A 14,213-nucleotide genomic window follows, 5' to 3' on the forward strand; every position below is an offset into this window, starting at 1 on the left:
GGAAATATCCCACTGGATTCAGCAATTTCGAGTTTTTATCAGAATCCTTTGTTGAGGCAGAATTTTTTCTAGGAAACGGGAAGCTGATAGGAAACAGATACCGCAATCAGGGCGTTCCCACACATGCCTTACGACGCCCTAAAGGCTATTCTGCCGCCTGAGAGCAAACCCCTTCACACGTCACCCAACTTCCACGCAAGTTCCAGAACCTGAAAAACCCTGCTGTGCAGCTCCCCACTCAGCTTAGAGCGCGCTCCTCCCCCCACTCCCGCAATCTTCCCAGCCCTCAGAAACCTACACAAATGACTTCACCTCCAACACTCCCTGAGGCTCACAGGAAAAATTAAAGCACTTCATTTTATGGTTCCAAAGCTATGTCCGTACCTTACAAAGCTTTGTATTATTTGTTGTGCATCTGGCTCAAAACAGAGCGAGCCACACCAAAACGTAGAGGAAAGCTGAGAAGACGCCCTCACAGGCCACTTGTGAAAGGAGAGAGAAAAACTACGACTCCCAAAAGGCAGCGGAGCCGCACGACCCGTGATTCCCAGCATCCTCTGCGAGGCTCAAAATCATCTAGGTGGCCAGCGCCTCGAGACGACAGGAAATGTCCGCGGGAGAGTAGAAAGAGAGTCTTGCGGGAATGGCAACGTCTAAGGAGGGGCCTGAGAGACCGACGGAGCGCCTGGATATTGCGCGCGGCCTGGAGAACGTGCCCGTGAGCGCGTGGCCCCCGGGGGCGGAGCCAGAGCCTTTCCAGGTAGGGGGCGGGGCTCGGCCGCAGAGAGTGGGGCTGGTGGGTGCCGGCGCCCAGCTCTCCGGGGAAGTTTGCCCGCCACGGGCACTGAGGGCTCAGCCACCCGGGTGGAGCTGGCGCGGGTCCAGGTGGGGGGCGGAGCTGAGTAGCCCCAAGGACCAAGTGCGTTGCTTCCCCACCGGGCCGAAGTTCTGTGGCGCTCATACCGCAAGTGGTACCCGTACTTCTCGACGTTCTTTCTTACCCCATCGCAGAGCTGTTTCGCGCAGGAACAGCTCTTACATGCTCAGGTTTTCGTCTTTATCTTTTTTGTTTATTTATTTTTATTTTTTTAATGTTTATTTTTCAGAGAGAGAGAGAGAGAGAGACAGAGCATGAGCGGGGGAGGGGTAGAGAGGGAGACACCGAATCCATCTGAGCTGTCAGGGCAGAACCCGACCTAGTGCTCCAACTTAGGAACTGTGAGATCATGACCTGAAGCGAGGTTGGCGCTCAACCGACCGAGCCACACAGGCACCCCGGTTTTAGTCTTTTTCTATGAACCCTCCGTAATGACCTTAACAACAAGAATATTCCTCTTTTCTGCCCGTAGACTGGCAGTTCCCTGAAGGGCAAAGCCAAGCGTTTCGTGAGGTCCCTTGGAAACAGCCCTGAGAAACTGGCCTTTTTTCCCCTGGTTCTGTCCCCAGAACTCATTGAGGGATCGGGACAAATCATTTACCTCTCTGGTGTCAGGTGTCTCATATGTAAGATAAGGCATGGGCCGTGTTAACGGCCCTCAGCCTAGTGGTAGGGTTACAAACTTAGGTCATCGTCCCTAGGATGAGACTTTGCTGAGTCTCCCTCGTGGTCTGAGGTCTTTTGCAAATATAAACTAGCCTCAGCTAAGCCTTGGAATCCGCCCGTGTACGATTAAAATAATAGTGCCTCTCCCGGATTGCTTTGAGAATTACAAGTAAAATGCACTTCTGGTTTGCTAAAAGAACTCAGGAAATGTTCTGCACTGTTACCACATCAAAACCTTTCCTGAAATAACTTTCCCACTCCTGTGACCTTGGACTGCTTGTTGCCTAAATAATATGACTAAAAAACAATGATGGAGTGAAAGGAGCGCTGGACTTGGAAGTAGGAGAGGGTGAGTTCAGGGCTTGGCCATCTTAGCTATTTCTTGGAGCCTGAGCTTCTTCATCTGTAAATGAAAATAATTAAAAATGTATAACCCTTGTCATGTACATTGTCAGTATTGAGCCCCGTTTGCCCCTCCTTCCTAGGGTTGTTGTGAAGCTCAAATAAAACAGTAGATTCAATAGCAGTTTTCAGAGTGGGCAGGATATTAATGTCAGAAAAGGTTATTTTTCCTCAAACTACCTCAGGCAGTTTATGGTTAATAATATAGTTGGCTGGGACCAAACACTTGTGGGATTCAACTCTAATCCCTAAAAGCTTATTCAGTACCAAACACTGCTGAATATGTGGTCCAAAATCCTGACAAATGTTTTCTTTATTCAGCAAATAATTGATTGTGTATAATGTGCTAGGCGTTAAGCTAGACGTAGAAGATAAAATGGTGACAACTTTTCTTTTGAGCTTACAAGACCATATAGAAAGCATTCATTTGCTATGGGGGTCAGGAGGAGAGGGTAGAGGGAGGAGAAAGGAAGCCTTATGACTGATACTTACACCTACAGTTAATGGGCATAAGTGAAAATCTGGAGACCAAGACTCAATCCCACAGTATTCTAGCTGCCAGCCTATATGCATAGCTCTGGATAGAGTCAGGATTACTAAGATCCTTCCTCAAGGAGCTTATAGTCTTACCAAGAAAATAAAACATGCTTGAAACATATTTATGACAAGCCTGAAGTGCCTTTAACTAGTTTGCTTTCATATATTCATAGAGCACAAAACAAGTCTTATGAAAGGTCAAAACAGCTTGCTTACCCCAAACCCTGCCTTCACAGGCATGTACACACATAGGAAATAAGGCATGAAAAACTCAAGTTAAAAATAACTTTGTGTCTAATTTGTCTTTGAGTACTGTGTGAAAAGGCAAAAAGAACATTCACATGTTCATACTGGAAACAAGCCTATCATAATGCCATCTGTGTTGAAAGCCAAACAGAAAGTAAACTAATTGATTTTCTTCAACTGAGTGTTGAATCTAGCCTTTTTTTCAGGTTTCTGAAACCAACTTCAAACATTAAGATTTCAGCTTGGCCTTGACAAGAATTATCTGGCTCACACGCTCTTAATAGCTGCTTGAAGCAAAAACAAACTCATGGGGTAGAGGCCAAGTACAAAGATTCATGTAGCTGGTGTTTCAACACAACCAAAAAAGGAATGAAGATTTTCACAGCACTTCCTTAAAATTCAGAATCAAGGCCTAGGTTTTAAGCCCAAAATATTATGCAGTGTCATAGTTAGGTTTCTGGGGCTTTGATATAGAATGTGACTTAGAAAAGTCAGACTTCTGATCAGAAGTTATCAAGAAGTGCAATCAAGCAGCCAAAAAATATTTCCTAAGCCAGCTGCCCTGTGCCTAGCTCTCTGAAAAGTAACTCATCCCCCATTACAGTGTCATACCCCAAATCACAGTACCATTTCTTTGAGACATATATTTGTTAGAAAAACAAGACTTACACTTGTAGTACAACTGGAGACCCCTACAGGCCATGCCATTTAAATCCCAAAGTTCATGCTTTTAATAAGTGCAGGTCTAGTTCAGAAAAGAGAGAGATTGCGTTTGAGACTAGCCAAGGAGGTGTATTTGCTTTTCAACATGATGTCTCCTGGGCTTCTTGAGTGACGATGGTTTATAAAAAAGTTTTAAGTTTTGTGTCAAAAAACTTGAAATCTCCACCCAGTTCTTCAAGGATCTGGTTTCTGCTACATAATTTTGCCTTTGTCATTTTGCATTTATTCCCAACTCTTGCATGATCAATGTTTGCATTTTGATACATACCAAGAAAAAGTAAAATTTATGTTATTACAATACAAAGAAATGATAAAAATCCCATTCTTTGTGTCCTTTTTGTATTTTTCTGACTGGTTCTTTCTAAATCCTGGCACGCGCACATAATGGGCAATAAGGCAATATTTGTGGATGAATGAAAGATGTGTGTGCTGGGTCAATTCTTAGTTTCCTCCCTTTCAAGATGAATAAGTAATGGAAGATAGGAATATAGTCACATGGTCTCCTAGAGATAATTTTGGTTTGACTATGTTTGAACCTGGAAAATTTAACTTCAGAATCTGTTGCTTCTACCACCCTACTAGATAGCCTACATAATTCATAATGAACACTTATGTGCCAGCCACTAGAGTAAGCTTTGTACATGGATTCTTTGACTTTATTTTCCTTCACAGCCACCTTTGAGATAGACAGAAAGGAAATATTTAGAGAGATTAAGTAATGTGCCAGAAATATATGATGTTTTAAATATAAAACCTAGAAATAACATCTAGAAGCATTGAAGGAAGCTACTATTCTAAAGATATAAAGGGCCTGGCACTGAATATGGTGTTAGTTATTTAAATTTAATAATACCTGGGGTGGGGGGCAGGTACAGGTATTATTCTTGTTTTATAGGTGATTACCTGAAGCTTGCCCTAAGTCACAATGCTAACAAGAGGATTGTATACGTGTCTATGTTCTATACGTGTCTCCTTTAGGACATTCCATGCTCTACATTAAGAAGTTCTCCACTGGGGAGCCTGGGTGGCTCAGTTGGTTAAGCATCCAACTCTTGATTTCTGCTCAGGTCACGATCTCATGATCTGTGGGATCAAGCCCTGTGTACAGCTCTGGGCTGACAGTGCAGAGCCTGCTTGGGATTCTCTCTCTCCTATCTCTCTGTCCCTCCTCCAGCTCATGCTCTCTCTCAAAATAAGTAAACATTAAAAAAAAAAAAAAAAAAAGCTCACCATTGCCTGTCACAGGCATCTCTGGCCTCCTGCACATTTTGCCTTAGCCTCATCTCCCAATTGGAGACCTGAATTCTCATTACCATTTATATCTTTGACTAAATTTTTCAGCCATTTCCTGGACCCATTGTCAGCTTCCACCATGAGTATATCAATAAAGAGTCATTTGTCTGTGGGGCGCCTGTGTGGTTCAGTGTCTGACTCTTGATTTCAGCGCAGGTCATGATCTCACAGTTCATGGGATCAAACCCTGCATCGGGCTCCACACTGACAGCACAGAGCCTGCTTGGGATTCTCTCTCTGTCTTTCTCGGTCTGCCCCTCCCCTGCTCACTCACTCTCTTCTCTCAAAATAAATAAATAAATTATAAAAAAGAAAAAAGAGTCATTTGCAAGAAATAAAAATACAATATAAACTAACTCAAGCATAAAAAGGAAGGAATTGCCTCATAACAGCAAAGTCCAAGATTGGTAATTATAGGCATGTCCAGATATAAGAACTCTAATGATGTCATCAGATATTTCTTTCTACCACCTCCACCCTTTGCACACCTGCTCCTCTTTCCGCTGGTTGGCTACACATTCAGTAGGTCTTACGTATGCAGTAGAATTTGAGATTTCCAGGTGAACAGGTAGAATGAGAATGTCTCTTGCTGATTGTTTAAGCAGAAATCCCAGAATCTTTTTTTTTATGTTTATTTTAGAGAGAGGGTGAGCATGAGCGGGGGAGGGGCAGAGAGAGAGGGGGTAGAGGATCCAAAGGCCGCTCTGCACTGACAGCACAGAGCCCAATGTAGGGCTCAATCCCATGAACCGTGAGATCATGACCTGAGCCGAAGTTGGACACTCAACTGACTGAGTCACCCTGGCACCCCAAGAATTATTTTTCATTGATCTGGCTTAAGTACCGAGCAGATCCAACCAAACACTGTTGAAAGGAACAAATGATGACCTGATTAACCAAGTATCCCCCATCCTAACCACTGAGACAGTAGTGGGAAGGTTTCCCTGAGAAGTCAAGGTGCTGTTATCAGAAGAAAAGGAACAGATGCTGGATGAGTAAAAACATGTCCTCTGTGGTCTCATTCCTCAAGCTTTGATCTCTCCTTGGTTGAAGGTAAGCACAAAAATCCTCAGAGTAACACCCTTTTTTCTGAATCAGTTTGGTCCTGGGCTTTGTTCCAGGAAGTAGAGGACAGACTATGGAAAGAGCTACAAATTGGGAGCGTTTAAACTCAGGTCAACTGACTCCCCATTTATGATGCACTAAACATTAGCTTTCAGATTCTCAAAAGTTAACAATTTGCATAACATAATATTTGAATAGAATATCAGGTCAGTGACATCAGATTATTTCTGAAAACAATTTTTCAATATGTAGTTAGATACCTGTAAATCGTGTTAAATTAGAAATGGTTTTCAAAAGATTATTCTTTAGCCATTTTTCTAAGTCAGGTGAATCATCTTCCTGGAGTGGTATTTTACTGACTGTTTATGGAAGAGAAAATGGAAATATATGGAGATAAAATGATTTGTGTTAAGCATTGGTATCAGGGTTAAGGATTACATCCATAAGGGAAAACAAATATTCTCTTCAAACAAGAAGTTTATCCAGAGGTCTCTATTATCTTTTGGAAGGTGTCTGCAGCTCATTTGGAATTATTTATAATCTATCTCTAAAAGACCTTAGATTGTGCATCAAGTTTAAATTCCAGAATTTAAAAAAAAAAAAACAAAAATTCTATCACTAGATTCTCCAATATCTTTTTTTAAATATGTTAATAAAAATAAGAAAATAAATGTATTTTTCCAAACCTCACCACACCCAAATAAATTCAACAAAGAATAATATGCTCTTCTGGTTAGAAAACGGCAATAAGTCAGACTTGATTTTAAAAGGAATTATCTGTGTCCAAAAAAAAAAAATCACTTTAGACTTTAGTGATTTATATGGTACTTTAAAAATATGTGCACTTTTAAGAAGAAATTAATTTAAAAGAATTCTTCATGGGAAGTTTAACAGAGAAACAGTAAAATCTTCATTTTGCAAGTACTTTTTTAAAATGTCTCATAACCATTTATGTTTCAACCTTGACTCTTTCAAAAGCTGGAAGTAGATTCTGTATAAAACAGCAGCCATTGAATTTGACTGATAGGGCATCTTTTTCTAAGCCATTCTTTATCCCTTTAGGATATCTCTACTAAGCTAAAGCTGTAAGAAATGACACAAACAAGAGAAGCTATTTCCGCTCTCCACCCCCAAATCACTTTTTTAAAATTTTTTTTTTTTTTTAACGTTTATTTATTTTTGAGACAGAGAGAGACAGAGCATGAACGGGGGAGGGTCAGAGAGAGGGAGACACAGAATCTGAAACAGGCTCCAGGCTCTGAGCTGTCAGCACAGAGCCCGACGCGGGGCTCGAACTCACGGACCGCGAGATCATGACCTGAGCCGAAGTCGGACGCTTAACCGACTGAGCCACCCAGGCGCCCCCCAAATCACTTTTTAAGCAGAGTGTTGGCCTTCCCCCGCAGGTGCTCCCACTCATACTCCTCATCTTACACAGAGGATGTCAATCCTTACCCCAGCTCAACGTTTTTTAAAATGTAGGGTTTTGAGCCTAACTGCATAGCTACACCAAGGCTCCACCACAGGGTATGTAAGTACATGTTGTTTAATACTTTCTCCAAAGCTTAGTCCTGAGAGATAGGCGGTTCAGACATTCCTCTAGATACTCTTAAAATCTATCCCTGAATTAAAGCCTCTGCAGCTGGTCCCTCACAGTACTGCTCTTACTCTCTCTGCATGGGCAGCATGCCAGTAGCCTTTGTTGAAAGTCAGAATGAGAAACAGCCCATGAAACTGCTTTCTGGAAGAGAATGGTTTAGACAGACACAATGGTGAAATTTCCCTCCAGTTTCCATACTGGAAAAAGTCAGTACTTCTGAACAGTGACAATGTTCTTTATGGATAGTGTAAGCCATATGTCATATCGTATTTCCCTCTTGGAAGTGGCTGTGCTCAGAACCAAACATCCAGTTTACTTCTGGATAGGCACACTTTGTGTGCCTAAGCTCTCTCAACTAGCTCTTCCTGTTCTTCACCTTACATTTCCTATGTATTGTTCATTTATCTTATATCTTTGTAAGTCTCATTAAATCCTTTTTGGAACAACGCAGCTGTGCAGCTGTGATTTTGTGATAAGAAATACATATGTGATCTTTGTCCCCATTTCTGGCACCAAGTTCCTAGAACCCTTGTTATTCACTAAGTGATGAGAGCAGCCAAAGGGATCTTTTGTTATGTTAATGAGGCACGTTTTGGAAAGCACCTGAAGGTGAGAGCTGGTTGCCAGTGGAGCCAACCAGGTGATTTGAGACTTGGAACTTTCAGTACCCTCACCCCTAACCTCCAGCTACAAGAGGGGCTAGAGGTTGAATCATTTGCCAGTAGCCAGTTTTAATGAATCTTGCCTCTGTGACCAAGCCTCCATAAAAGCCCAAGAAAACAGAGTTTTCTCTTGGGTTCAGAGAGCTGGGAGCAAAGGTGCTGTGAGTGTGGCATGCCTGCGGACGGCATGGAAGCTCCTCTCCCTCTCCCCATACCTTGCTCTATTCATCTCTTCCATCTGGCTGTTCTGAGTTGTATCCTTTTACAATAAACTGGTGTCTGCTATGTAAAATTTTTCTGTGAGTTCTGTGAGCAATTCTAGCAAATTAATCGAATCCAAGGAGGAGATTTTGAGAACTTCTGATTTACAGCTTGTTGGCCATAAGTTCAGTAACAACGTGGATTTGTGACTGGTGTCTGAAGTCCAAGGAAGGGGTCATGGGAACCTCCAGTATACAACCCATCAGTTAGAAGCACATATGACAACTTGAGCTTGGGACTGGTTTCTGAAGGTGGTGGGAAGCAGTCTTAGGACTGACTCCTTAGACTGTGGAATGTGATGCTATTGGATAGTGTCAGAACTGAGTTGAATTATAGTATACTGATCTGGTGTCTGAAGCATTGCTTGTTAGAGGTGTGGGAAAACCCCACCACTACCACCACACTGAAATTGGGTCCAAGAACACTAACAGCAGGTATAAATAAATGAATTAGTTTCCATTTAAGCAAAAATTATTCTATACATAAGGAAATATCTGGGCTTATAAGAGATACTTTAGGGGCACCAGCGTGGCTCAGTCAGTTAAGCGTCCGACTTCAGCTCAGATCATGATCTCATGGTTCATGAGATCGAGCCCTGTGTCGGGCTCTGTGCTGACAGCTCAGAGCCTGGAGCCTGCTTCGGATTCTGTGTGTGTGTGTGTGTGTGTGTGTGTGTGTGTGTGTGTGTCTGCCCCTCCTCTGCTCATCCTCTGTCTCTCTCTGTCTCAAAAATAAAGAAAAACATTAAAAAAGTAATAAGATGTACTTTAATCTTTAAGGTTTGGAAATATGCTTCATTATGCTAGTGAGGAAATAACCGGAGATCAGTTTTCACACAGAGATTTTTAGACTTGAGACTTTCTTCTTTTTCTGTAATGTAAGAAACTTTTCCATATTATCTCTTTGCCATTTAATAAAAACAGGATTTCTTCACATGTATGTAATACATCTACATTTATTAATATCTATATAACAAGTATGATTTTCGGAATTCTGTCTGCAATTTCTTGGCCAATTTTGCCTATTTTTAATGTTGTGAAGACTCAAGTAAAACTCTGAAGTAATAGTATCTTTTTTGAACATCAAAGAATATTTAGGAATTTAATCTTCAAGTTAAGAATTCCTTTAAAAATCAATGGAAGACTTTCTTCCACAGTCCACTTTTCATTATTTATCATTTACGACTTTCTTATCCCCAAAAAGCATCTGCGATGACTCAATAAAATACATACATGCAGGGGTGCCTGGGCGGCTCAGTCAGTTAAGCATCAGAATCTTGATTTTGGCTCAGGTCATGAACTCATGGTTTGTTGAAGCTCCAAATGGGATTTTCTCTCTCTCCCTCTCTCTCTCTGCCCCTCCCCCCGCTTGTGTGCGCACACATGCACGCACTCTCTCAAAATAAGCAAACATTTAAGAAAAATACATACATACATTTATATTGTCAGATAAATGTGAAAAGATCAAGAGCCAAGGGCGAAATTCTTAACTGCATTCAAAAACTAAGCACTGATTTTTCTGATATTAAAGAAGAAAACAAAATGAGTTACCAATCTTCCAATTTCTGATGAGAGAAAAACTTCTCTTTTCTTTTGTTACCCCATACCTAAAATAAAACCACAGAGTTTTAAATGTAAAAATTAATCTTGGGGTGCCTGGGTGGCTCCGTCAGTGAAGCATCCAATTCTTGACTTCAGCTCAGGTCATAATCTCACGGTTCACAGGTTCAAGCCCCACATCAGGCTCTGCACTGACATTGCCGAGCCTGCTCGAGATTCTCTCTCTCCCTTTCTCTCTGCCCCTCCCCCACTCACTAACTCTCTCTCTCTCTCAAAATAAATAAACTTTAAAAAAGTAAAAATTAATCTTTTTAAATTGAAGAGGTATGTTTTCAAACAATATTTTAACAGATTGTTGTTCTTTGTTAGTTTCGTTTGAACCTATTTTTATATATGTTGGAATTAGGAAGTGTCTCATCCAAAAGCTGCTTGAAATGTGTATGAAATACATGCCATGGAATGCTGACTTACAGCATTTCTGGTTTTGCAGTATACTCCTGACCACGTAGCTGGACCTGGAACAGACATCGATCCCACACAAATAACCTTTCCCGGATGCATTTGTCTCAAAACCTGCCTCCCTGGTACTTGCTCCTGTCTCCGTCATGCAGAGAACTATGATGATAATTCCTGCCTTATAGATACAGGATCCCAAGGCAAGTGTGCCAACCCGGTTTTTGAATGCAATATCCTGTGCCAGTGCAGTGACCAGTGCAAGAACAGAGTGGTCCAGCAAGGTCTACAGTTCCAACTCCAGGTGTTCAAGACAGATAAAAAAGGCTGGGGACTTCGTACCTTGGAATTTATACCAAAAGGACGGTTTGTCTGTGAATATGCCGGAGAAGTTTTGGGATACTCTGAAGTACAGAGAAGAATTCAGTTACAAACAATACAGGACCCAAATTACATTATAGCCGTCAGAGAACATGTTTACAGTGGGCAGGTAATAGAAACATTTGTTGATCCTGCCTCTATAGGAAATATTGGAAGATTTCTTAACCATTCTTGTGAGCCAAACCTGTTGATGATTCCTGTCCGAATTGACTCAATGGTACCCAAGTTGGCACTTTTTGCAGCCAAAGACATTTTGCCAGAAGAAGAACTCTCTTATGACTATTCGGGAAGATTTCTTAATTTAATGGACAGCAAAGACAAAGAAAGGCTAGATCAAGGGAAAACAAGAAAACCTTGTTATTGTGGTGCCAGGTCGTGTGCTGCTTTCCTCCCTTATGACAGTTCACTATACTGCCCCTTAGGAAAGTCAAACATAAGTTAGGAATGAAAAAATTCCTAACCTAAGAGTCAAAAGAGTCTATTCCAAGTCCTTCCTAAACACTGAGTTAAATGCATTTACTTTATTACCATGTTTTTAAAAATGGTGACACTTCTATTTTTGAGAACAAACTAATAGATATGGTTCTGTGTAACTGTTAATATAATAATATGTAAACATTTTATAATTATAAATTACTGTAAATTAGAAGGTTAAAAGGTAGCATATATCTTTATGGAATTAAAACATAAAAATTGGCTTCAATTTGAAGTCAGTTTCCACTGACTTCATTGAAACTGGAAATGTGCACCTTGGAAACAATTTTGGCCCAAGAGTAATGAAGATCATACTTGGAAAATTAGGCTTTTCAAATTGATTTTTAATGATTTTTTAAAATTCCAAATTTATATTTACAAATTATCAGTGGCTAAATGGAAATTTTTGCTTTAATTGGAACTATTTCCTTCTCCCTCTTATTCTCAATATTATGTCTCAGAACCAGTTAGCTCTGAAGCATAAGGCAGGAGTAGATTCAGGATATCAACGGGAGACTAACTTGGATAGAACAGAAGATTTTAAACTCAGGAAGGTCTTGTTAAAAGGGTGGGGGGAGGTGAAACTTGCCCAAATTGTTTTCATTCTCCTGAGTGTTCAAAGAGTATTTGTGCAACATATTTCTAATTTCAGCTTTGGCACTTTTCAGTGTATTAGTGTTAAGCAAGTTACTGAACCTCTCTAAATCTGAATTCCCTTTTCTGGATATAGCAATATTGGGAAGATCAAATGAGTTAAACCTTGTAAAGGGTTTACCACCATTACTCAGTACTAGGATAGCTATAATAAAAAAAGACACAGGGGCACCTGGGTGGCTCAGTTGGTTAAGCACCCAACTCTTGATCTCAGCTCAGGAACTCGATCTCAGGGCTGTGAGTTCAAGCCCCACACTGGACTTAAAAAATTAAAAAAATTTTAAAAGACACAAGTGTTAACAAGGACATGGAGAAATTGGAACCTTCATATATTGCTGGTGGAGGTGTAAAACTGCACAGCTATTTTGTAAAGCCTTTGGGTTAATTCCTTAAAACATTAGATATAAAGTAAACCACATGTTCCAGTAACTCCATTCCTAGGTATGAGCTCCGGAGAAACAAAAACATGTTCACAGAAAAGCTGGTACACAAATATTCATAGTGGCATTATTCATAATAGCGAAAAAGTTGACCCACCCCAAATGTCCATTGACTGATGAATAAATAAACAAAATGTGGTATCCTTACTGTGGAACAAAATTCACCCATAAAAAGGAATAAAAAGTATTGATATACACCACAACATGGATGAACCTTGAAAATATTATGCTAAATGAAAGAAGCAAGATACAAAAAGGCTACGTATTATATGATTCTGTTTGAATGAAATATGCAGAATAGGCAATTCCATAGAGATATAAAGATTAGTATTTGCCAGTGGCTGATGAGGAGGGAGGTATAGGAAGTGATTCCTAATAGGTACAGGGTTGCTCTTAGGGTAAATGTAAGTACTAAAAAACACTCTGAAGGGGTGAGTTTTCTGTTATATGATTTATACCTCCATTAAGCTGTTATAGGAAAAGGGAAGAAGACACGAGTGCCTCTCCTTTGGAAGCTGATAACCAATGATGCTGAACATTGCTCTCAGGAAAAACTCTTCAGGTCCCAGAGAAATGCTTCTCCAGTCACCTTATGCCCTAAAACCAGACACAAGTGTGCCTAATGCTGTGATTGTGGCCATTACCACTATCAGAGATGACCACTGCTTCAGAGTACAGTGAGATTTTGAAGCACACAAGTGTTTGGTTTGATAAGAACATAAATGAAGCCATTAACTTGTCAGGTCCTTCCTTTCAGATGGCATGAATGCAATTCTTAAATAACAAAGTGTGGTTCCCTTGTAGTGTTGAATGCTAGTTTTCTCCTTTCTCTTTCTGTTTGTTTGTAGTTGCAGGCGTACTCACACATTAGCACTGTATTCATTACACTTGCACATGGAGACACACATTTGGCAACATTAAACAATTCATATTACTTTTAAACTTGTAGATGTGCAGTCTAGAAGTTTGATATTGGTTCTGCACATTACTTCACACTACTTGGTTGTCATTATATTACTTTAAGAAACGGTTAAAATTGATAGTTGTGATAGTTTATTTTTTAAAATTAAAATACTTTCTGCAATAATAATTCATTAAATGCAATCCCATTACAGTGTTTGAAGAGAATAAGTAAATTCCATGGTTTATTTTCAAATCTGTCTTTGCAGAGTGAAGCTTTCTCAAATTGAAATTAATAAAAAAAAAAAAATATCAAAGAGCTACACTGACTCCGGAAAGATGGTCTCATTTATTTATTTATTTAGTGTTTATTATTTTGAGAGAGAGATAGACACTAGTGGGGGAGGGGCAGAGAGAGCGAAGGAGACACAGAATCCAAAGCAGGCTTCGGGTTGTGAGCTATCAGCACAGAGCCCAACGCAGGGCTCAAACCCATGAACTGCAAGATCATGGCCTGAGCTGAAGTAGGGTGCTTAACTGACTGAGCCACCAGGTGCCCCAAGATGGTCTCATTTAATATGATTGTTAATAGAACACGAACTATATGAAAATCTTGCTTATAACAACACAGTTTATGATTTTCCTAAAAAGAAAATAAGAAAAAATAGAGTCTTTGAAATAAATACATAATTATGACTCAGGTCATTATTTTATTATCCATCTAAACATTGCCAGTTCGGTTGGGTGCCCATGCATGAGCAAGGATAATTAAGTTTAGTCATATCTGATATTTTGCCTATTTTCAGTCATATAAAAAAGACTTTATACATGCTTTCCATTCTTGTGATTATGAAGATATTTTTGTCCAAGTAGGAAGATAACTTGGTTTGTAACTATTAACTATTTCTACGTATTGCCTATAGCTCTCCCACAAGCTGTCTGGCCTTCACACTTATAAGGAAGGGATGAGCCAGCTTCCCTAGCAAGGCTCACATAAAATAATGGATGTATATAGGCTAT

At 40.2% G+C, this 14,213-nt stretch overlaps 1 protein-coding gene and 1 long non-coding RNA gene across 2 annotated transcripts in view; one reads left to right on the plus strand and one right to left on the minus strand.

The window, feature by feature from the left end:
* LOC132678783 (uncharacterized) overlaps window positions 1-478 on the minus strand; it is a 47,680-nt gene extending 47,202 nt beyond the window's left edge. Inside the window, exon 1 of the long non-coding RNA XR_009609812.2 lies at window positions 385-478. This is a non-coding gene — a long non-coding RNA (uncharacterized LOC132678783). The remainder of the gene's footprint in view (window positions 1-384) is intronic.
* A 99-nt stretch (window positions 479-577) lies between these two features.
* Window positions 578-13,887, plus strand: LOC132678782 (histone-lysine N-methyltransferase SETMAR). The gene is made up of 2 exons (XM_060631610.3): window positions 578-760; window positions 10,382-13,887. Exons 1-2 carry the CDS (start codon window positions 644-646, stop codon window positions 11,165-11,167), a joined length of 903 nt encoding a protein of 300 aa, XP_060487593.1. The 5' UTR covers window positions 578-643; the 3' UTR covers window positions 11,168-13,887.
* Window positions 13,888-14,213: the final 326 nt, after the last annotated feature.

Source organism: Panthera onca, chromosome A2 (genome assembly GCF_046562875.1).
Source record: "Panthera onca isolate mPanOnc1 chromosome A2, mPanOnc1 haplotype 2, whole genome shotgun sequence".
NCBI classification, from domain to species: Eukaryota; Metazoa; Chordata; class Mammalia; order Carnivora; family Felidae; genus Panthera; species Panthera onca.

What these genes read in the sequence shown, in the direction of transcription:
- LOC132678782 (XM_060631610.3), top strand. Translation starts at nt 644, where the DNA reads ATGGCAACGTCTAAGGAGGGGCCTGAGAGACCGACGGAGCGCCTGGAT. An exon ending in CGGAGCCAGAGCCTTTCCAG is followed by an intron (nt 761 to 10,381) that starts GTAGGGGGCGGG and finishes CTGGTTTTGCAG; the next exon opens with TATACTCCTGACCACGTAGC.